The sequence below is a fragment of the Prionailurus bengalensis genome, chromosome C1, assembly GCF_016509475.1.
Source record: "Prionailurus bengalensis isolate Pbe53 chromosome C1, Fcat_Pben_1.1_paternal_pri, whole genome shotgun sequence".
Lineage (NCBI taxonomy): Eukaryota > Metazoa > Chordata > Mammalia > Carnivora > Felidae > Prionailurus > Prionailurus bengalensis.
The window spans coordinates 211,827,449-211,851,956 of NC_057345.1; the positions used below are offsets into that span (position 1 = coordinate 211,827,449).

General features: G+C 42.1%; 1 protein-coding gene across 1 annotated transcript in view; it reads left to right on the forward strand.

Moving 5' to 3' along the window:
* Positions 1-434: 434 nt before the first annotated feature.
* DAW1 (dynein assembly factor with WD repeats 1) overlaps positions 435-24,508 on the forward strand; it is a 47,822-nt gene continuing 23,748 nt past the window's right edge. Inside the window, exons 1-4 of the mRNA XM_043578052.1 lie at positions 435-721; positions 12,204-12,276; positions 16,155-16,299; positions 18,449-18,507. Coding sequence (XP_043433987.1) covers positions 601-721; positions 12,204-12,276; positions 16,155-16,299; positions 18,449-18,507 — 398 coding nt within the window. The 5' untranslated portion in view covers positions 435-600. The remainder of the gene's footprint in view (positions 722-12,203; positions 12,277-16,154; positions 16,300-18,448; positions 18,508-24,508) is intronic.

Genomic DNA, 24,508 nt, shown 5'->3' on the forward strand with positions numbered 1-24,508 from the left:
AGGGCACACCGGGCTCCAGGTTACAGCCTTTCATCCCGCTTCCGCTGCTACCTAGCTGGGATCGGCTGTACTTTCTTTGAATCTCAGTCGTCTCATCCGTGACATGGGCCGGTAAGAAACGGTGCACAGCTCCTCTCTCGGTTGGTCTCTATCCCTATAGGTGCAGAAGGTCCCTGGCGCAGCGTCAGGAAACGTAGCCTCTTCAGTGGTGCTCCTAATTCTTTTGTGGGGACCGGGCCTGTGGAGGGGCCTGGAACGGTGACCCGGAGGGGATTTTTCTTCCATCCCTCCTCCTGGGAAACCTAATGGGCCACAGTGCACGCGGCCCGCACCTCGCCCTGCTGGGCCGCGCCTCTCCCCTTGTGAGGTCACCCCGACTGAAGACGCGAGGGGACCCCGTCTCTGTCCGGCCGGGGCGCCGAGGGTGCAGATTCGGGCGGGAGCAACGCCGCGATCGCTGTCGTCGGCCACGCGCCCTGGAGCCCCGGTCCGCCCCCGGGGACACGCAGGCAGGTTCGGGCGCGCCCCCTGGTGGCGCCTCGTGGGGCCGCGGGCCCCGGTCCAGCCTGCGCGCCCAGCTCCTCGCGCTGAAGCCCGCGCATGCGCGCAGTTCGCCCCGCCGCTGTTTGGCCGTTTCCATGGCTACGAAGAGCCTTGACAGGGGGGTCTGGGAAGGAGAAAATGAAACTCAAGAGCCTCCTGCTCCGGTATTACCCTCCAGGTACCCGCCGGGCCCCTTCCGTCCTCGCGTGGGGTCCTTGGCTCTGGGAGGGTCTGGGGCGGAGGAGGCTGCGGGGGCCCCAGGGGCCGGGGTGGGGGGTCCCCTATACGGTGATCCACGTGGCGGACAAGAAGCAGGGCACTACCCAACCTAACCCACCACTCCTTGGGTTGCTGGGCTCTGTTCCTGGACACTTTCAAAATGATTCTTTTAGGAAACCTCTAAACGTGGAAGTTACAATGCTTTTCTGGCTAGTTAGGAATGTGGCAGGTGGGGAGGGAGAAGGCCCAAGATACTGGTTTCCAGAGGGGAAGACACCCAACAAGGACGACACTTTTCATTTTAAACGTCCCAGGATGATTACGTCAAGGTATGTTGGATATGAAAAGAATGCATATTCAACAGAGCATATTACGTGGGTGACCGCATTCCAGACCACACAAAGCAGTTGATCCGTGCATTTATTGAGGGCCTGCCAACGCGCACTCTGTGCCTTGGGGCTTGAAGGTCACAGCCCTCGACGCCCATGAGTTAAGGAATTTGGAAAGAAGTCCACAGGACGCTATAGTTTTAGAAAAGGATAAACTTGCCTGGTTCTCTTGTTTCATAGGTGAGGACATGGGCATCTTTGAAGAATTAAGTGAAGCCCACTGGTCACCGGCTCCTTAGGTACAGACATAGGGGAAGAACTCTTGGTTCCGGGTCAGAATTCCCGTAGAAAATAAGAAGAATATAGAATAAAAAGTCCGCAAAACTTGCTACAAAGCAAGTAGGTGACCAAATATCCTGGCCTGATGAGACCTGAATGACTTAACTTTCACCCCTTTGCTGCGGAATGGAGGTTAACATGAGGAGCTCTGGGGTCATGATAACTGGCTCTCCACCATATACAAATTTTGTAACGTGGGCAATTTGTTTCGAGCCATCAAGCCATTTTGGTCACCAAGTCACATGGTGATAATAACACTTCTCCCACTGGTCTCCTGACCCTTTGCAGGTGCTCTCCCATTTGTCTCTTTCCCTTCCCAGCAAACCTCCTTGGAGGAATGTTTTCCTCATTTCTCTTCTCCCGTCTGTCTGGGACTCACTCCTATCATGTTTTCACCTTCACCGCTCCATTGAAACTGTGCTTTTCAAGATCTTCAGTGGCCTCTAACATCACTAAACGCTCTGGCCACCTCTCAGTCCTACCTTTCCTGACCTGAGAGCAACATTTGATGAATTTGGCCACTCTGTCCATGTCCATTGGCTTCCACACCTACTTTTTTCCCTCTTGCTTCATTGTCATTTCTTCTTTGTCCATCATGTTGGCTTCTCTTCCTTCTGACTTTGATGTTGGAGTGTCCCAGAGCCCTGTCCTTGGACTTTGCTGTCTATACTGGGTGATCTCATCCATTCTCAAGGTTTAAAAACCTGCGTAGTCTTGAGTAACTCACAGCCTGCCTGGTTATTCCTTTGGATCTTGCAATGTGCACGTCATTGAGGCATCCTACGGTCTGTCTCCTATCAGTCAATGGCAGTTTCCTTCCTCCACTTGCTCAGGCCACAACCTTGGACTCATTCTTTTCTCCCATCTTGCACACCCCACGTTTAGGCCAGTAATAAATCCTACTAGTTCACCTTTATTTTTTTATTTATTTAAAATTTTTTAATGTTCATTCATTTTTGAGAGACAGAGAGAGACAGAATGTGAGCAGGGGAGGGGCAGAGAGAGCGCGGGAGACACAGAACCCGAAGCAGTCTCCAGGCCCAAGCTGTCGGCACAGAGCCCAACGCGGGGCTCCAACCCATGAACCGTAAGATCCTGACCTGAGCTGAAGTCAGACGCTTAACCGACTGAGCCACCCAGGAGCCCCTTACCAGTTCACCTTTAAAATATTTACAGCTATATATACAATGGAGTATGACTTGGCATTCAAAAAGAATGAAATCTTGCCATTTGCAACTACATGGATGGAACTAGAGGGTATTATGCTGAGCAAAATTAGTCAGAGAAAGACACATATTGTATGATTTCATTCATCTGGGAACTTTAAGATACAAAACAGACGAACCTAAGGGAAGGGAAGCAAAAACAATATAAAAACAGGGAGGGGGACAAAACATAAGAGACTTTCAAATATGGAGAATAAACAGAAAGTTACTGGAGGAGTTGTGGGAGGGGGGGATGGGTAAATGGGTAAGGGGCATTAAGGAATCTACTCCTGAAATCACTGTGGCACTACAGGCCATCTAACTGGGATGTAAATTAAAAAATAAATAATAAAGTAAAAGAAAAGAAAAGTAAATATACACAGCATTCATGGTAGCAATGCTTACCATGTTTCCTGTTGTTAGTGTGTTCACCCTTGCCCCACTCCTGTTTATTTTCAACACAACAGCAGGATGACTGGAGAACCTAAATCTGATCATGTCACTCTTAGGCTTGAGTCCTCCAATGACCTTTCATTTCACTTAACGTAAAAAGGCTATGGTCTTCAAGGTCATAATCTCCAAGGCCCTACAGGCCCTTCCATACCTTTGCCTTGGACTCCACCCTCCTTCCCCTCCAGCAAAGCTGCTCTTCCCAGTGTTCCTTGGCTGAGCTGGGCATGACCCCCACTCGGGGTCCCTGCACTTCCTCCTCTTTTGGCCTGGAATCATCTTCCCTGGACATCTACATCATCAACACTCTCATGGTTTGTGTGTGTGTTTTTTTTTTTTTATAGCTCTGTCCTTAAAAGCAAGTACAGTGAGAAAAGTGAAAGTGAAGCTTCCCTTCTAGAATTTCTAGCATTGCCAGCTTCTCCTCAAGATATTTCATAGCCTCCCCGCCTGCTTTGTTTTTTCTTAGCATGATCTCAGCTCAATATACCATGATTTTAATTTACTTATTTCCCTCGATCACCCCTGCTACCATAAAAGCTTCATGAGGTACGGGACTGTGTTTTGTTTACAACCGTATCTCTAGCACCTAGAGGAGACAAGAGACTGGGGAATGAATAGACATGCAACATAGTTGTTGAGTAAATGAGTTTAATGTATTGATATGTATTGAGTAGAAAACCTGGAGCTCCTGAAATGTGAATAAGTCAGAGAGATGATCTGTAGGGTTCGCTCCGGCTCTGAAAGTCCAGGTTCCAGCAATGCCACATTCCAGGAAGGCTGTGGTCTCCCACTGGCAACTGTTGCCTTAATGATTATCTTTCAATGAAGTCATATCACTTATCAGGTTAGACACTGAATTTCTGAATTCCAGTCTTTGGTGAGCCATACATTATATGCAAGTTTCCAAGGTACTTCTGAATAGCAGGTGGGTGTTGGAATAACATTATCAAGTGGGAAAAAAATCGCTCACCGCTGAATCATTCCCATGTTACCTTTATCCCTTCTGCAGTTTTGTTTCATCACTTAATCCCCCGATTTCCATCCTCCTACTTTCTTTTGAGTATCGCATAGGTCAAGAGCATTCCATTGTTGGCATCCATGGAATGATCTCTCTCCCTCCTAAAAGTCCATAGCAGTAATACAGCTAATCAATCATGGGCATTCTCTTTTTATCTTATTCATTAATTCATAAGCTCTTTGCTTTGTGAAGAATGGGTGTCCCATACGTGCTTTTCACCTGACTCAGGCATCACAGCCATTGTCTTTTACTTCTTGTGTGTAGGCCTCTGGTGTTTTGGGTCAGGAGAAGGAACTAAATAAGCAGTAATGAAACTAGTTAAGGGGCGCCTGGGTGGCTCAGTCGGTTAAGCGTCCAACTTTGGCTCAGGTCACGATCTTGTGGTTTGTTGGTTTGAGCCCCGCGTGGGGCTCTGTGCTGCCAGCTCAGAGCCTGGAGCCTGCTTCAGATTCTGTGTCTCCCTCTCTCTCTCTCTCTCTGACTCTCCCCAGCTCGCACTCTCTCTCTCTGCCTCTCAAAAATAAATAAAAGATGTTAAAAAAAAAAAGCCTAGTTAATATTTTGGGCACTTTAAAGGTCTTTGTTGGTTGAATGTGATCTGAGTAAGGAATGCTCACATCTTTTAAGGCTTAGCCTTTGAGAACATTGCAGAATTTGGGGAGTAGCAGCTTCTTCGATGTTTTGGGAATCATGCTTATTACACGAAAATGCACAACCAGGGGCAGATCAAGAAGACTAAGGTACTGTGGGAAACAGTCACTGAAGAACCACATGTACTCCTGGAGCATCTTTGTCTGTGTTCCACTTGACCTCTTCACTGTGCACCACCCAGCCTCTGGCTAGTACGGGAACTCAGTGGTCACGGGAGGGGTGAGCATTTGACCTTGGTGTTTTGTCTCAGTGAAATAGTCCAATGCTCAGGTTTCAGATGTTGCCCTTTGTTTCCTAGATCTGCTTGTATAGTAACCCACTAATTTTTAGTAGTCAACTTAAAGACCTAACATTTTTTTTATTTTATAAGAAACAAGATAGTTGTGAATAAAGAACACAGAATTTTGTGCATTTGCTGCAATTTTTTAGTGCATTCCCTTAGGATATAGATTATGCCGTGTCGGCTGTCAAGTGCTAATTTTTTTTTTTTAATGTTTATTTACTTTTGAGAAAGAGAGAGAGTGCGTGCCTCTCTTCCCCCAACAGTGCACATGAGCAGGGGAGGGGCAGAGAGAGAGGGCGACAGAGAAACCCAAGCAGGTCCTGCACTGTCAGAGCAGATCCCAATGTGGGGCTCAAACTCACGAACCTTGAGTTCGTGAGCTGAGCTGAAGGCATTAAATTGATAGCAATTTGGTAGGTTTTATAGTTCTGTATCTTATTTGACTTTTCAAATAACCTTTCAGGGATCTTGATCTTCAGGACTTGATGTTCTATTAATGTTAATCTCTGTCATTTTTCTTCCTTTTTCTCCATGTTCTAATTTTTCTCCTACTTTTTCCTTTCCTTTCCCTCTGACTTTTTTTTTTAATTACAGAAGTAGTATTTACTTTTAACAAAATTCTGAAAAATACATAAAAGGTTAGCTGAGATCGTGCTCAACTCACTGAAGGTGTGACGGGCCCTGGAAGAGAGCCACCTGATATGTCTACCAACAGGAAGTGAGAATACCTGTCCCGAACCTTGCTAATATTTAGTTAGTATCGTCAATCTTTGCAATATTGCTAATCTGATGAGTAAAAATTATATCTGTTGTTGCATTTTGTGTTTCTTATTAATGGAGTTGGGTACATTTTAGTTTGGTCTGTTTATTGCCTTTTTCTGTTTGCAAATTGACTATTCATGCCTTTTGGCCATTAAAAAATATTTTTAGGCTCCTATATATTAAGTTCTTCAGGTTTTGCATTTAGAGTTGAAGTTTTTTTGGTGGCTATCATTTGTCTTTAACTTTGTGGTATCTTCTCTTGCGAGAAGCTTCAAATTTGGCTTCAGACAAATGCATCAGTTTTTCTTTTTTGGGCGTTGAGTTTCACATCATACTTAAAAAGCCAACTACATACACTAAGATGTAAATATGTTCTAGTATTTTGATCATTTTATAGTTTGTTTTTAATATTAAAATTTCTAATCCGCCTAGAATATGTTTTTGTATATTGTAGAAATCCAATTTTACCAATTTTTCCAAAATCCAACTGCTTATTACATCATTATTTATTGAATAATTTATTCTTTCCCCATTAATTTAAAATATTACCATCACTTCATTTTTAAATTCCCATATATAGATGATTCTCTTATATTGATCCAATTTTGTGTCAGAACTGCACTTTATTGTTTTATAGTTTGTGGTAAATTTTCAAATTCCAAAAAATAGAATCATTATAATTACTTTAATTCATCGATTAATTTAACATCTTTATAATATTGCATTTTCTCATCTAGAAATGTGTCTCTCCATTTCATCACAATTTTCTTTTATGTTCAATAGTACAAAAAATTTAAAATAGTACAGCCAGGCCTTGTACTTTTGTTGTTAATTTTATATTTAGGTGTTCAATGCAATTGCGAATTTGATCTTTCCTTTTCTTGAATCTTCCCTTGTCAATGTATCTAATTCTTACTTCCAATCTTAGCTTCTTGTATTCTATTTTTCTAAGCTCTCTTAAATCCTTTCCAGAACATATGGCATACAAATAGGATTTTAGAAAGATTTTGACAGTGTTATGACATCCATATTTTGTTGAAAAAGTTAGTGTGGAACATGAAGCCTCTTTTTACACTAAGGAAACAACAGTATTTACAGTGGTTGGCTCTGCACTGGATCCTTTCTTTTTTTAATTTGTTAAGTTTGCTTCTTAGAGTCTGGCTTCGGGTCTTTGATATGAAAGAATCACTTCTTCGGGAAAAGAAACAAAATAAAACTGAACCAAACCAGCCTGTTCGGTACAGCTGTTTGCCTGCTGGGTCTTGCTGTTCTGGGCAGTTTGTTGTTGTTGTAGTTGTTCGGTTATTAAAAGCATTTGGAATGATTTTTCGGTTACAAAATGTTACCCTTCATTACACAACGGCTGGTAGGGTTTGCCTACTTAGTTGTGGCAAATCCATGAAGCCGACTGTGTGAAAATGAGCTCCTCCTGAGACTGTAGCTGTGCAGTTGGGTGAGTGGTCATGTCTGACACTGAGGAACAGCTCTCCAGGAGAAACAGGATTGAAGAGAAAGATCCTGGACTTGTGGGAGGTGCAGGCGAGATATCAACATGTCTGGAACTCAGAGGAGGTCTAGACGGGAGAGTTATTTTTGGTGTTGATGGCAATTAAAGCCGTGAGGATAGGTGAATTTATACAGAGAAAAAGACTGGCACCCTAAATCAGTAGTTCAAGGTCAGGCAGAAGAGATCAGTAAAGGAGAAATGGAAAATAACGAAGTGGAGAAAAAGATGGAAGGATTTCATAGAAGCCTATTGAGGATAGTATTTGAAGGAGGGACGTGGTCATCGTGCCAATTATTTCTGAAAGTCCATGTGTCATAAAGACAGGGACTGTCAATTGCATCAAGCTGTCTGGAGACACTCATCCAATCATCTGTCCGTTAGTTCACGTATTCAACAAGCACTGTTTGGACAGTTCCTGTGTACCAAATTTCATGGTAGATGCTAGGGGTGAAGAGAGGCAGACCCAGGAGACCATAGTCATTATGTTGCCAGGACAGAAGATAGAAAGACGGTAAAGACAATGAAGTAGGCAGGCACCATGGAGGGAGAAATGGAAATCACAGAGGGGAAGTAACGTCAATCCATTTGACAGTGTTGTTTGTACTTGAAACTGGCCAAATCATGCACTTATTGTGTGGAAACCATCACGACTCATTCCAGGGAGGGTCCTCCTGGGAGTATGAAGAGGCAAATAGTTTCCTTCTCAAAGGTGTCACAGTGTCATTGAGAGAGAAGGCATCGATGCAATTTAAGTAATACAAGCTGACTATGTCGGATATGTTGCAAGGCAGTATTTGATTAATCGTTAGGTAATAAGCACTACTTAATGAGTTTCTATATGCCAGGAGCTTTATGTATGTATTCTTTAATTTCAGCCAGCAAACTGAAGGTATTCTCTACAGATAAGAAAAGTGGGATATAAAGGGATTACTTTACTAGTATCATGAAGTAAATAGGGAATCGAGCTGGAGCTCAAACCTGGACCTCTTTGATGCCAAGCACATGCCTTTTCAACCCTGCCACACTCCATTTCAATGGTGTAGTGCTTTGGAAAGCAAATACAGTGCTTTGATAGAATTTCCTATTTTCTCTTGATCTGAAATGCTTCAGAAATCCTATCTTTTATATCAAATATATCTGATAGCAGGGATTCTCAAATTGTAACAGGACCCTTGGGGTCTCTTGCACCCTTTCAGTGGGGCCTCAAGGTCAAATCTCTACATAATAACAGTCAGATACCATCTGCTTTTTTCGCTGTACTGACATTTGCCCTACTCGTACAAAAGCAAGGGGAGGTGAAACTGCTAGAAACTTACTACAAATCAGGCGGTGGGTGGCCACAAACTCTCAGAGTGGTCATTGTATTTCTCACTGACACACACTGGCACAAGGAAGAAACCCCCTCAGTTTCACGTAGGAATGTCCTTGATGAAACAGTAAAGCTCACTAATGTAGTGAGACACTGACATAGGAGTACTTGCATTCTGGGTGGTGAAATAGAAACTACTCATTAAACACTTCTGCACAGTAGTGTTCCGTAGTGGTTTTGAGGAAAACACCGTGCGGTCCTTTGAGCTGAGAGATGAACTAGCCATTTTCTTCACGGAGCACCATTTTTACTTGAAGGACTGAGAAGCAAATGTAACTTTCAGACCCGGACATTTGGGAGACATTTTGCTTGAAAAGGGGCAAAGTGAGCCTGAAACTTACAAGCAAAACTGTCAGCATTTCTTGCCAGTGACAAAATTTGAGCTTTCAAGCAAAAACTAGAATTTCAGAAAACTTGTATCTACCTCCATGAGCTGGGTAGCTTACCAACACTAAAAGAGTTTTCTGATGATAGATGTTGGTAGTGATATTAACAAATGTGATTTGGGGGGGGGATATTGTATGATTATATACGTCAACATTTAGAAGATGTGCATAACTCGGTAAACTAATATTTTTCAGATGTCTGGTGCATGGTTTATAAACCATACATGAATAAGATATCCTTTGAACATGCGATATAGACCAGTGGATTTTAACGTAATGTACGCAGTTAATTGATGTGGTTTCAGATTCTGTATTGCAACCATTCTTTATGAATTAACACTTGTTAAGTTTTAATGTAGTATTAAAGAAGATTATCCATGATTACCGGAAAATGCAGTTAAAATATTTGTCCTTTTTCCAACTGCATATCTGGATATGACCAGATTTTTTCCCATATACTTCATCTGAAATACCATGTAGCAACAACTTGAACGCAGAAGCAGAGATGAGACTCCAGCTGTGTTTTTATTTATTTATTTTTTATTAAAAATTTTTTTTTGGGGCGCCTGGGTGGCGCAGTCGGTTAAGCGTCCGACTTCAGCCAGGTCACGATATCACGGTCCGTGAGTTCGAGCCCCGCGTCAGGCTCTGGGCTGATGGCTCAGAGCCTGGAGCCTGCTTCCGATTCTGTGTCTCCCTCTCTCTCTGCCCCTCCCCCGTTCATGCTCTGTCTCTCTCTGTCCCAAAAATAAATAAACGTTTAAAAAAAAATTAAAAAAAATTTTTTTTAATGTTTATTCATTTTTGAGAGACAGAGACAGAGCACAAGCAGGGGAGGGACAAAGAGAGAGAGGGAGACATAGAATCGGAAGCAGACTCCAGGCTCTGAGCTGTCAGCACAGATCCCGCCGTGGGGCTCGAATTCACAAACCGTGACATCATGACCTGAACCGAAGTTGGATGCTTAACCGACTGAGCCACCCAGGCACCCTGAGACTCCAGCTGTGTTTAATTAAGCCAGATATTAAAGAGATTTGAAAAGTGTAAAGCGATGTTACTTTTCTTGGTTATTTCTATAAAATATGTATTTACATGAACATGATATGACTTTATTATTGCTATTTTAAAACAGTTTAATACAGAATTTAAATTTTCCCATTTTTAATGCGGAAAATATTACAGAAATAAAATTTCTTTGGCCTCCTCAATAATTTGGAGAATGTAAAGTGGTCCTAAGGCCAAAACTTGTGAGATCCACTGGCCCACATTTATAGAGGTAGTACAATAAAGTGGTTAAGAGGCCCTGTTCAGGTCCCCACCCCCCCCTTCAGTAACTTATCTTTCTGTTGTTCAGATGGAATATAGTCTATTGATCTGTCTTCAAGTTCACTGATTCTATCCTTTGTCCTCTTCACTCTCCTATTGAACTTATTCAACAAGTTTTTCACTTTGTCCTTTGAATTTCCAGTTACATAATACCCATTTAGTGTGTTTTAAAAACTTCTATTTTTCTGAGATTTTAAAAATTTCGTTCATTTGTTTCAAGTGAATTTGTAAATGGTTGCTACAGCATTTTTGATCTCTCCTTTAAAATCCTTGTCAGATATTTCCAGCCTCTGATTCACCTCCATGTCTGTGTTCATTGATTATCTTTCTCTGGTTCTTGGTGTGAGAGGTGATTTCCTATGGTATCCTGGCTATTGGGGTTTGTCGATGGTCTTTTCCTGTTTATTGTATCCTGGACATTTTGGTTCTTATGTTAGCAGACTCTTGATCCTATCGGAATCTACTTTGGCAGACAGTTACCACGTTTAGATTTCGCGTAGAAGTTCTGGTCTACTTTGTGGGCTTTAGTTCCAACGGCAGCTTAGTGTTTTGAGCCCTTGCAATGCTCTTCCGGTCTGCTTTGTTTTTCTGATGGTGCTAAGGCCCTACTCAGTTCCAGCTGGTGCCACCTGCAGGGTAGGAGGTACTTCCCAGGATGGCTGGTCTCACTGAGTGACCTTCTGGGGGCGGGGAACAGGACTCTACCTGGTTACACTGCTGGTTAAAATGCAGGAAGACACTTGCTTTGTCAGCTCGTTGCGGAGTGGGGTCTGGGATATCCCAGGACTTCACTGCCGCCCCCTTTGCAGGTGGATGAGACTGCCCACCAATGGCTTGGTTGTGGAGTGGGGTCTGAGCGGTCCGGGGACTTCTCTGTCTCTGCTGCAGAGAGATAAGATAGTGCCCCGGGGCCCCAGCTGAGAAGCCGAGGTCGAGGACACCTGGGGCTTTGTCGCTGGGCTGCTGCAGGCAGATCAGAGCACTGCTGGGGCCCAGCTTTGCAGGAGAACTGGGGCAGCCCCGGGCTTCCACGGAGGGAATCAGACTGCCTAAGGGGCCCCAGCTGTGGAGCAGGGCTTAGGGCTCCCCATGAATTTGTTTGTTTGTTTGACTTCCTTCTCCTGGTCCTCTGGCCACAGGGAGCAAGCTTAGCTGCGGCTCGGTTTTTGTTGGCTGTGCTCTTTGGTGGTTCCGGGCAGCAGGTCAAGCTCCTCTCCTGTTGAGGGACACGTGGGAGACAAAAAGAAAACCCAGGGGACTCACCATGCTGTCATTCCTCAAGTCCTGAGGCCTCTGGCCGGTCCACCTTCTACCCAGCTTGCGATTATTTTAGCATCACCTGTTGAAGACTTTCAAGAGTATGTAGCTGTATTTAGGGGAAGGACTAGGGAAAAGCGAGTTCACACAACCGTGTTTTAAAATCAGACATCACTGCATTATGTTTTATGCTGAGAAATTTTCATTTTTTAATTATTTACTTTTGAGAGAGAGAGAGAGAGAGACAGACGACAGAGCCTGAGTGGGGGAGGGGCAGAGAGAGAGGGAGACACCGAATCCGAAGCAGATTCCAGGCTCCGAGCTGTGAGCACAGAGCCCGACATGGGGCTCGAACCCACGAACCGGGAGATCATGACCTGAGCCGAAATCAAGAGTCGGACACTGAACCGACTGAGCCACCCAGGCGCCCCGGATGCCAAGAAATTTTACAAACTAAAAAAATAGACGAGAAAAAAAGGTTACGGCAAAGTAGACTAACTTCTGACGTTGGCGTGTCATCCCCAGTGTCTTACACCACGTTTGTTTATTTTTACAGGAATTATGTTGGAATATGAAACGAGTGGAGAACTGAAGACCAAATGCATCGATTTGCTCAACCTCAGTCCCAGGTAAACCCGCCATGTGGTGCAGCCTGGGTTTCCGAGCCAGATTTGTTATTGACAAATGCTGGTGCGGGGCGGGGTATGGAAGGGCTGCGTGGACTCACCGTGCAGTGCTCAACACATGTTCTGCGGCGTATTGTTTCCTGCTTGCTTCAGTGAGACCTGCTGGAGTGCCTTGCTGGGTGAGGACGAGGTGGGAAAAGGATCGTCCGTCTGCCCTTTGTTTTTCTTCCTAAATACACCTGTTGTTGTTTTTAACCTTTTAGGTTAGAGCAGTTTTAGAAAGCTGTGAAGACAGGAGCTCCCCCACGCCCCATGCCCCGCATCCCAGACTCTTAACTTCGTAGATTTGTGTGGTGCGTTGGTCAGAGTTAATGAACCGGTATTCGCACATTATTACTAACGAAAGACCATATCTTGTTCAATTTTACTTGTGTTTTGTTGTTGTTGTTGTAGTTGTTGTGGTGGTTTGTTTTCTGCGTGATTAGCTTTTTCTCGTCCAAGATCCCACATTACGTTTCACTGTCAAGTCTCCTCAGGCTTGGGGTGGTGGTGACAGACTCTCAGACTTCGCTTCTTCTTGATGACCATTTAACATTTTTGAGGAATGCTGGTGATTGGCATTTTAAGAATAGTACTGAGCCTGTTATTTCCCTGGTAGACAAACATCTCACGGGGCTGACTGTATTCCGCTCCCCTCATTAATTGTGACGGGGCAGAAGTGGGAGGACGCCATCTTTGTCTCCAAAGCTTGTTGTGCGCCCAGAGGAAATCCTCTTGTGAGGGCATATTGCCCAGAATTCATTCCCTTTAGGAAATCCTGTGCAAAACTAAGAAAAAAAAAAATCATCCTCTGCAAAACTCCACTTCAAGAGACAGGATCAGATCAGTGATTATCCTGTGGGAGCCCAGGCTCAGATAAGGTGAAGATATTTTGAGTGGAAGAAAATTGTAAAGCAAAACAAAAATGCCACGATATGTGTTTCAGAGTTGTGGGCCAGTGAAATAAGCGAATTTCCACTGTGACTGACCTGCTTGGCCATGATTAGTGGAGCAGGGACAGACACGGGCAGCGAAGAGGACCTCTCACAGAACCACAGTTAGATAGTAGACGAGCTGCTCTCCAGTTTGAAACCTCTCTCATGGCCACGGCCACTTGAGCAGTCTGGAGTCTGTGGTGAGGACCGGTCGTGGCTCAGATGGTGACGGCCCAGGTAGAGTTCATTGCCACTGCCAGGTGACCCCACAGAGAAGGCGGTCAACTGTTTGCTTTTTAATCAAAGAAGAAATGGTGGCAAAGATAAGGCATCGAATGTCATCCACAACAATCATTGCTCTATCTATTTTTCGGGGGAGACAAAGTCTCAGATCAAGTCACGATTTTCGGTTCTTTGGGTAACTGGCACATATCACTGGTAAGTGTGATTCCGCCAGCATGCTGAAAGTTCCTTTGTTAGACATTCATTTATTTAGTCTGTAACGATGTTTTGTGCACCACCTCCATGCAAAGCTCTAGGTTAGGTTCTATAAGAGGTTCTAAAGATATTAATCTTAATCCCTGCCTCAACGAATTTATTGTCTAGCTTACTAGAGAAACGACTTGTATAAAACATGAGTGGCACAGATAAATGTCTATATGAGAAAATATCTTGCAGGTAGAGATTCAGAAAAATACAGATTTTGTATTTAAAAAACTGTAGATCCTTTTGGCGCCTGGGTGGCTCAGTTGGTTAAGTGTCCGACTCTTGATTTCGACTCAGGCCATGATCTTAGGGTTGGTGAGATCGAGCCCCGCATCAGGCTCTGCACTGACAGTGGGGAGCCTGCTTGAGATTCTCTCTCTTCTTCTCTCTCTGCCCCTCCTCCATTCTCAAAATAAATAAAATCAACATTAAAAAGAAGTGTAGATCCTGGGGATGCTGTAGTCATCCTATGTAGTGAATAAATGTCTCAAAGTAAAAAAGAGAAAGGACGGATCTTATTTCTAGTTCTGCTCAAGAAGCTGAGTGAATTCTGCATATAAAAACATTTGCATGACATGGGGCACACTCGAGTTACTGTATTAGAATTAGAATTCGAATTCCACAGGGTTGGGATGGACAGATTAAATATCTGGTTAATTTAGACCTTGCTGGGAAATCTGTTTTGCTTTACAACATTTGTTGGAAACCTTTCCAAGAGGCATTATTATCTTTCTAATTCTTATGAAAGTATAACTGCTTTGACAACAGACTCTGGAAATTCATCCAACTCATCATTGTAAACTGTCTCTGATTCATTCCTGTTCTAAATATTCACTCCTATTCCGATAGATTGTATTTCTTGAGAGCCGAGCTGACATCTTTTACACTCCCAGGGCCCAACCGTAGTAGGGACTCAGTAAATGTAGGTGGGATGAATCGTCTTCTAACTCAGTCCCTTACACAAGACTGGAGCTCAGGAGATGTTTATTTACGAAGACCAAGGCCTGCTTATCAGAGTTTGCATTTCTGGGCAGTAGAGGCTGAGACGGAGGCAGGTGGGTGAGAGGTTTATTGGGAAGTGACATCTGTGACAGACGGGATGGAACAAGGCTCAGCACGAGGAGCCATCAGCCACGATGATGCAGAGGTGATAACATTTTCTGCCAAGCCCACGAGGGAGCTCCAGAGTAAAGCTCATTGGTGAGAGTCGCTTGCGGGGCAGAAATGGCCAGGCTGACCTTGGGCTCAGCCCTGGGCTCGGGGCCGCTAGGGAAAAGCATGCCTCGGGCTCCCATGCTGAGGTGGATCCCGAAGGAGCGGCCGCTGGAGACTGTCAGCTACCTAAACACCTGCCCCCCAGCGGGGCCCCGAGTCCTTTCTTGAAGGGAGGGAACTGGACAGTACATCTTTGAGACATGTTCGTGACATGTTTTGCAGAATGACCCCATTTTGGATGCTTTGTGGCTTATAGACGCTATTCTTTGTCCTGAACAATTATTATTCTGGCCTGGCAAAATTTACCAGAATCGCTACAGGTTATTTGAATACGGAGGGAAGCCTCGAATCTGCATATCCCCAAGCAGTTCTTTTTTAAGAAAATGATGTTGTAGCCCGTAAGAATTATTAATGATAATCATCATCATTCTTTGAATGTTCATTTTTTGGTTCGCTACTTGCTCCTTCCCTAAAAAAAGTATTTCAGGGGTGCCTGGGTGGCGCAGTCGGTTAAGCGTCCGACTTCAGCCAGGTCACGATCTCGCGGTCCGTGAGTTCGAGCCCCGCGTCAGGCTCTGGGCTGATGGCTCGGAGCCTGGAGCCTGTTTCCAATTCTGTGTCTCCCTCTCTCTCTGCCCCTCCCCCGTTCATGCTCTGTCTCTCTCTGTCCCCAAAATAAATAAAAAACGTTGAAAAAAAATTAAAAAAAAAGTATTTCAAACGTAACCTTTTTCAAATCTCAGTTTCTTCATCACCAAAGTAATTATGATAAAAGCATTATTTTAGAGGATTGTTATAAGATTAAACAAGAAAGTATATGGAAGGCACAAAGTATAGTCGTATCGGGAACAATCTGTATATGTTCATTAAAGAGACAAAGGAAGCAGGAAAAAAGTAAAGAGAAAGAGCTCAGTCTGCACTTGACCTTCTTAGGTAAGCAAATCAATATCCTTGCTCCCCTTTCCACGGGGAAGTCACAATTAATGAAGAATCATTCTGAAGAACCCAAGCCACTTTCAGGGAGACTTGATTTCTTTATTGATTTGTATTCCCCCCCCCCTTCCCCAGAAATCTCTTAGTAAAGCTGATGGTGTTTTTACATTTTATAAATGTGCTTCATAAATGCTATGTCATGCTTCATGGGTTGCGTGTGTGTGTGCAAATTTTGGTATAGAAAATAGTAACTTTTGTGTGTGGGAATTTCAGTACGGACGTCAATGCCTTAGTAGAGGAGATACAGAAAGCGGAGCCGGTAATCACAGCTTCACGATCAGACCAAGTAAAGCTTTTACTACGGAGATTACAAGACAAACTCAGGCAGCACAGCAACCACCAATTCTATCTTTTTAAGGTAATGCATGTTTTATTTTTTTTTAATTTTTTTTAACGTTTATTTATTTTTGAGACAGAGAGAGACAGAGCATGAACGGGGGAGGGGCAGAGAGAGGGAGACACAGAATCGGAAGCAGGCTCCAGGCTCTGAGCCATCAGCCCAGAGCCCGACGCGGGGCTCGAACTCACGGACTCACGGACCGTGAGATCGTGACCTGAGCCGAAGTCGGTCGCTTAACCGACTGAGCCACCCAGGCGCCCCAGGTAATGCATGTTTTAAAATGACCAAATAGAAGAACTTCAAAGAATTGACTGACATCCGATCAATCTGAGATAAAATGCAGATTAAATTTTCTCTTTCCCTTGGTGTCTCATATATATTTGCCAAGACTCAGTCTCAGCAAGTGTTTATTTACTGACTGAATGAAACTGAAACGTGTTTCTCGAGAGAAGTTAAAAAAAGATTTGTAGTAAGTTTAGCTATTCTTTACGATGTTCCATTTAAAGGATGACCATTAAGGTAGCTTCAAGTTATTGAATAATTGAAGTTTCTTTTCAGTTGGAGTAATATTAAGAAGTTCTGTTTCATGGAATATCAATACTTACTATTTTCTGCTTCCATGTGAACTAAACTATATTTCAAGAAATTATTTATTGATACGGCTTATATAATAATTTTAATGCAATGTAAATGTGCCTGTTTTTCTCTATAGTTTTCTCGATGATTAAATTTAAAGTATAACAAATGTAGTCAATTACTCAGGAATAGCTTTTAGTTTTTCTTAATTATTTAACAATATTTAATAGTTTATTCTAATATTGCTTCATATCACACTGGTTTTCTTTTTATGATCTAAATGAATTTTTAAGAAATGCCATTGTTATCAGGGCGCCTGGGTGGCTCAGTCGGGTGAGCATCTGATTTATGCTCAGGTCATGATCTCACAGTTCATGAGTTCGAGCCTCGCGTTGGCCTTTTTGCTGTCAGCTCAGGGCTTGGAGCCTGCTTTGGATTCCGTGTCTCCTGCTCTCTTTGCCCCTCCCTTGCTCGCTGTTTCTCTGTCTCTCTCTCTCAAAAAGAAATAAACATTAAAAGATTAAAAAGGAAATATTATTATCTATATATTTGACATATTCTGTCTCATAAAAAAATTACATCTTTTGTAGTCATCCCTTTAATGTATTATTGAAAGATGAGGAAGTTATTCTTGTAATATTTATTTTTCCAGCAGGTGGCACTATTTAACTTCAAATATCAGCTCTATAACTAGAGTGACCTTGTAATTTATCTTCCAATGGGAACATTTTTGATAGTGAAAGCAGACACTATTGATAATTATGCCCCCACAGCAGACGTAACTGGGACTGTCCCAGCCTAGCCAATCACTCCATCTGTAAACAGACTATCCAATTTATGTATGTTCATTTGATTAAGGTATCCACTCTGTGCTTGACAGTGTAGGAATTGAAAGATAAATGAAATAAGAGCCATCCTGACTCTAGAGGAGCGTTAGGATTCCAGAAGTATTAATTAATTGCAAAATCTGCATTTGAAACGTATTTAGTGTATTTCCTCTATATGCTTTTTATGCCTATGGACAAAATCATGTGCAGTATTTAAAAGACAATATTATAGGGGCGCCTGGGTGGCGCAGTCGGTTAAGCGTCCGACTTCAGCCAGGTCATGATCTCGCGGTCCATGAGTTCGAGCCCCGCGTCGGGCTCTGGGCTGATGGCTCGGAGCCTGGAGCCTGTTTCCGATTCTGTGTCTCCCTCTCTCTCTGCCCCTCCCCCGTTCATGCTCTGTCTCTCTATGTCCCCCAAAAAATAAATAAACGTTGAAAAAAAAATTAAAAAAAAAAAAAGACAATATTATAAATTAATGCTATTTGGTATCTTATTTAATAGCAGTAATTTATCTTAAAAGCCATTTCATGGAAAACACAGATCCAATATTGTTTTTGTAATTATGTTAACTACCAAATGTTTTATTGGTCTTAATGGTAGGAGATACGTAGTTTTTTCTCTTCTGCTCAGATAGTGAATATTGTCCACTTATTATGTATAAATAAGATAAACTTGAATATCTTCCTTGGTTTGAAATGAAAATTAATGATTTAAACTTTTTTTTTTAAGTTTAAAACAAATGCTGTTTTCTTTCATTGAAGGTTCTCAGAGCACATATACTGCCATTGACTAATGTTGCACTTAATAAATCGGGGTCTTGGTAAGTTTCTGTTATTTATTTAAAACTTAAAATTTTAAAAATTTTAAATGAAAAAATATTTATTTATTTTCTTGCACCCAAAGTCGAAAAGTTGCTTTTATTTTATTTAATTTTTAATTTTATTTGAATCCAAGTTAGTTAACATATAGTGCAATAATGATTTTAGGAGTAGAAGTTAGTGATTTATTACTTACATATAACACCCAGTGCTCATCCCAACAAGCGTCCTCCTTAGTCCCCCTCACCCATTTAGTCCATCTCCTCCAACACCCCTCCAGCAACCCTCAGTTTCTTCGCTGTATTTGAGAGTCTCTTATGGTTTGCCTCCTTCTGTTTTTATCTTGGTTTTCCTTCCGCTCCCCTATGTTCACCTGTTTTGTTTCTTACATTCCACATATGAGTGAGATCATACGATATGTATCTTTCTCTTATCTTTCTCTGACTTTTTTCACTTAGCATAATACACTCTAGTTCCATCCACATTGTTGCAAATGGCAAGATTTCATTCTTGTCGATCTGTAATATTCCATTGTACATATAAACCACATCTTCTTTATCCATTCATCAGTCAGTGGGCATTTGGGTGCTTTCCATAATTTGGCCATTGTTGATAGCGCTGCTCTAAACAGTGGGGTGCATGTGCCCCTTTGAATCAACATTTTTGTATCCTTTGAATAAATACCTAGTAGTGCAATTGCTGGGTCATAGGGTAGTTCCTTTATTAATTTTTTGAGATGAAAAAAATATTAAAAAAATTATTGGACTTTATTATTTATAGTGGTTTTAGGTTTACAGCAAAATTGAGAAGAGGGTACAGAGATTTGCCACATACGTCTGGCCCCCACACACCCTCAGCTTCTTTCACTGGCATCTTCCCCCAAGGATTGTGCATTTCCTACATTTGATGGGCCTACATTGACAAACACATCATTATCACTCAAACTTCATAGTTTACATTAGGGGTTGCTCTTGCTTTCTTTCATTCTATGGGTTGACAAATGTTTAATGACAGATCTCTACCATTAAGGCATCACACAGAGCAGTTTCTCTGCCCTAAGGATCCTCTGTGCTCCATCTATTTATTTCTATATATTCCTTCCTTCCTTCCTTCCTTCCTTCCTTCCTTCCTTCCTTCCTTCCTTCATTCCTTCCTTCTCCCTCCCTCCCTCTCTCCCTTATTCCCTCCCTCTGTCCCTTCCTCCTTCCCTCCCTCCCCCCCTCCCTTCTTGTCTCTATTTTAGAGAGAGAGCAAGTGATCAGGGGAGAGGGGCAGAGAGAGGGAGAGAGAATCCCAAGCAGGTTCTGTCCTGCCAGGACAAAGCTGGATTCGGGGCTTGATCCCATGACCCTGGGACCATTACCGAGCTGAAATCAAGAGGCAGACACTCAACCAACTGAGTCACCCAGGTGCCCCTCTATATTTCCCTTTCTATTCTTCATTTCTAATTTTTAACAACCAAGGATAAATGTTTTTTAAATAAAATTGTATATATATTTAAGGTGTACCACATGATTTGACGTACATACACATAGTGAAATAATTGTTGCAGTCAAACTAATTAACATATTATCTCCTCACAGTTACCACTTTTTGTGTGTGTGAAGAAAGCACTTGAAATCTATTCTTTTAGTGTATTTCCAGTATTCAAGCCAGAATTATTATTTTATTTTATTTTTTATTTACTTATGTTGTAATTTACATTCAAGTTAGTTAGCCTATAGTACAATAATGATTTCAGGAGTAGAATCCAATGATTCATCCCCTACGCATAACACCCAGTGCTCATCCCAACAAGTGTCTTCCTTGATGCCCCTTGCCCATTTAGCCCATCCCCCCACCCCCAACCCCTCCAGCAACCCTCAGTTTGTTCTCCATATTTATGAGTCTCTTCTGTTTTGCCCCTTCCCTGTTTTTACATTATTTTTGTTTCCCTTTCCCTTCTCTTATGTTCATCTGTTTTGTATCTTAAATTCTACATAGGAGTGAAGTCATATGATATTTGTCTTTCTCTTACTAATTCTGCTGAGCATAATACACTCTAGTTCCATCCATGTTGTTGCACATGGCAAGATTTAATTCTTTTTGATTGCCAAGTAACATTCCATTGTGTGTGTGTGTGTGTGTATGCACACACACACACACACACACACACACACACATATATATGGCACATCTTCTTTATCCGCTCATCTGTTGATGGACATTTGGGCTCTTTCCATACTTTGGCTATGCACTCCTATGAACAGTGGGGTGCATGTGCCCCTTTGAAACAGCACGTCTGTGTCCTTTGGATAAATATTCAGCAGAGAAATTGCAGGGTCATAGGGTAATTCTATTTTTAATTTTTTGAGGAACCTCCATACTGTTTTCCAGAGTGGCTGCACCAGTTTGTATTCCCACCAGCATTCCTCTTTTTCCACATCCTCAACATCTGTCATTGCCTGAGTTAAATTTAGCCATTCTGACAAGTGTGAGGTGGTATCTTATTGTGGTTTTGATTTCTATTTCTCTGATGATGAATGATGTTGAGCATTTTTTCATGTGTTGGTTGACCATCTGGATGTCTTCTCTGGTGAAGTGTCTATTCATGTCTTTTGCCCATTTCTTCACTGGCTTATTTGTTTTTTGGGGGTTGAGTTTGATAAGTTCTTTATAGATTTTGGATACTAACCCTTTATCTGATATGTCATTTGCAAATATCTTCTCTCATTCTGTCGGTTGCCTTTTAATTTTGCTGGTTGTTTCCTTTGCTGTGCAGAAGCCTTTTATTTTGATGAGGTCCCAGTAGCTCATTTTTGCTTTTGTTTCCCTTGCCTCCAGAGATGTGAGTAAGAAGTAGCTGCGGGCAAGATGAAAGAGGTTTTGCCTGCTTTCTCTTCGAGGATTTTGATGGCTTCCTGTCTTACATTGAGGTCTTTCATCCATTTTGAGTTTATTTTTGTGTATGGTGTAAGATAGTGGTCCAGGTTCATTCTTCTGCATGTCGCTGTCCAGTTTTCCCAGCACCACTTGCTGAAGAGACTGTCTTTATTCCATTGGATATTCTTTCCTGCTTTGTCAAAGATTAGTTGGCCATACGTTTGTGGGTCCATTTCTGGGTTCTCTATTCTGTTCCATTAATCTGTGTGTCAGTTTTTGTGCCAGTACCATACTGTCTTGATGATAACAGCTTTGTAATTCATCTTGAAGTCCGGAATTATGATGTCTCCAGTTTTGTTTTGCTTTTTCAGGATTGCTTTGGAAATTCAGGATCTTTTCTGGTTCCATACAAATTTTAGGATTGTTTGTTCCAGCTCTGTGAAGAATCCTGGTGTTATTTTGATAGAGATTGCATTGAATATGTAGATTGCTTTGGATAGTATCGACATTTTAACAATATTTGTTCTTCCAATTCTTGAGCATGGAATATTTTTCCTGTTTTTTGTTTTGGTATCTTGTTCAATTTCTTTCATGAGCTTTCTATAGTTTTCAGTGTATAGACTTTTAACGTCTTTGGTTAGATTTATTCCTAGGTATTTTATGGTTTTTGGTGCAATTGTAAATGGGATCAATTCCTTGATTTCTCTTTCTGCTGCTTCATTATTGGTGTATAGAAATGCAACTAATTTCTGTGCACTAATTTTATATCTTGTGACTTTGCTGAATTCATGGATCAGTTCTAGCTCAGGCCAATATTATTAACTATAGTGATTATGCCTGTGCATTACATCTCTAGATTTATTCATCCTACATAACTGCAAATTTATGCTCTTTAACCAATGTCTCCCCATTTCTCCCACTCCCCAGTCCTTGGTGACTACTGTTCTACTGTCTGCTTCTATGAATTTGACTTTTTTTTAGATTCCACCTGTGTGTGAGATCAGACAATACTTGTTTTTCTGTGTCTGGCTTATTTCACTTAGCATAATGCCCTCCAAGTTCGTCCATGTTTTTGCAAGTGGCAGAGTTTCTTTCTTTCTCATGGCTAAATAGTATGACATTCATTCCCTGATGGATATTTGTTGTTTCAGTGTTTTGGCTATTGTGAACAGCGCTGCAAAGAACATGCAGTGCAGATACCTCTATGAGACCCTGATTTCATTTTTAAATTTTTTTTAACGTTTATTTATTTTTGAGACAGAGAGAGACAGAGCATGAACAGGGGAGGAGCAGAGAGAGAGGGAGACACAGAATCTGAACCAGGCTCCAGGCTCTGAGCCGTCAGCACAGAGCCCAACACGGGGCTCGAACTCACGGACCGCGAGATCGTGACCTGAGCCGAAGTCGGACACTCAACCGACTGAGCCACCCAGGCGCCCCTGATTGCATTTTTTTAATATACACCCAGAAGTGAGATTGTGGGATCATATGGTAGTTTTATTTTTAATTTTTTTGGGGACCCACCATCCTATCTTCCATCACGACTGTGCCAGTTTACATCCCTGAAAAGCTAAGAGGAAGTGTCTGGAGAAGAATCAAAGGTACACTGCCTTGTCAACCCTTTTGTTTGGTTGAGTTTCCTTGTCAGAATTTATCATTTATCTGTTTACCTTTTATTGTTACCACTTGACACTCAGACTGCTTTTTTAAATTTTATTTATTAATTTATTTCTTCATTTATTTGTTTTAATTTATTTAAATTTAAGTTAGCATACAGTGCAGTATTGGTTTCGAGAGTAGAACTCAATGATTCATCACTTCTGTATAACACCCAGTGCTCATCACAAGTGCCCTGCTTAATGTCCATCACTCACTTAGCAAACCCTAACCCTAACCCTACCTCTAACCCTATCCCGCCTGCCTCCCTCCATGAACTCTCAGTTTGTTCTCTGTATTTAAGAGTCTCTTACGGTTTACCTCCCTCTGTTTTTATCTTACTGTTCCTTCTCTTCCCTTATGTTCATCTGTTGTGTTTCCTAAATTCGACATATGAGTGAAATCATCTGATACTTGTCTTTCTCTGACTGACTTTTTTTCACTTAGTATAATATACTCTGGTTCCATCCACATTGTCGCAAACGGCCAGATTTCATTCTTTTTTATTGCAGACCAGCTTTTTACTTCTGTGCACTTTTTTCTGTGTTGGGAAAGTAGCTTTCCTAGTGGAATATTTAAGGAATAACTAAGATAGTATTTTTAACTTTAAAATATTAGAGGTCAAGGGGTGCATAGGTGACTCAGTTGTTTCAGTGTGGTCAACTCTTGATTTTGGCTCGTCATCTCAGGGTCGTGAGATCGAGCCCTTCATTGGGCTCCATGCTGAACATGGAGCCTGCTTGAGATTCTCTCTCTCTCTCTCTCTCTCTCTCTCTCTACCTCTGTCTCTCCTCCCCCTCCCCACTTGCATGTGCTCCTTCTCTCTAAAATAAAAAACTACATATGAGAGGCCAACGTACAAATTATTCCTGTAGAAGAATGGTCATGTAAGAGGATTGCTAATCTTCAGTAAATATTCACTGACACTTGCTAGTTTGCCAGTCATGTTCCAGGTCCTGGGGATGATGGCAGTAAACCAGATGGGTAGAAGAAAGACTAGCAAAGAGGTGAATGTGCCTGCTCAGGGTGTGCTTTGGGGTCAAGGTGAGGTCCCAGAGACAGCCAGTGCTGTTGGTCTTGTGGGCCATGAGCAGAAGTTTGAATTTTCCTCTAGATTGTTAGGAAGCCATTGGAGGGAAGTTAAAAAAAAAACAAAACCTCCAATTTCGGTGTGGAAGACAGACTCATAGGGAGTAAGGACCATGTGTGAGCCAAGATCTATTAGAAGATGGTTTCATTGTTTAGGCAAGAGACGGAAGCAATGGATCCTGGTGAAATGCATCCACACTAGGGGTGTATTTTGAGATTGGGCTCACAGAATTTACTAATAGATTGTGTGTGGTATGTGAGGGGATTAGAGGAACCAAAGATGATGCTAAGATTTTATGGGTTGACTAATGGGAAGAACGATACTGTTTATTGAGATCTGTTAGAATTTCAGAAAATGTTGCTGATTAATATTATTTAAGTCGTAATTATTTATAA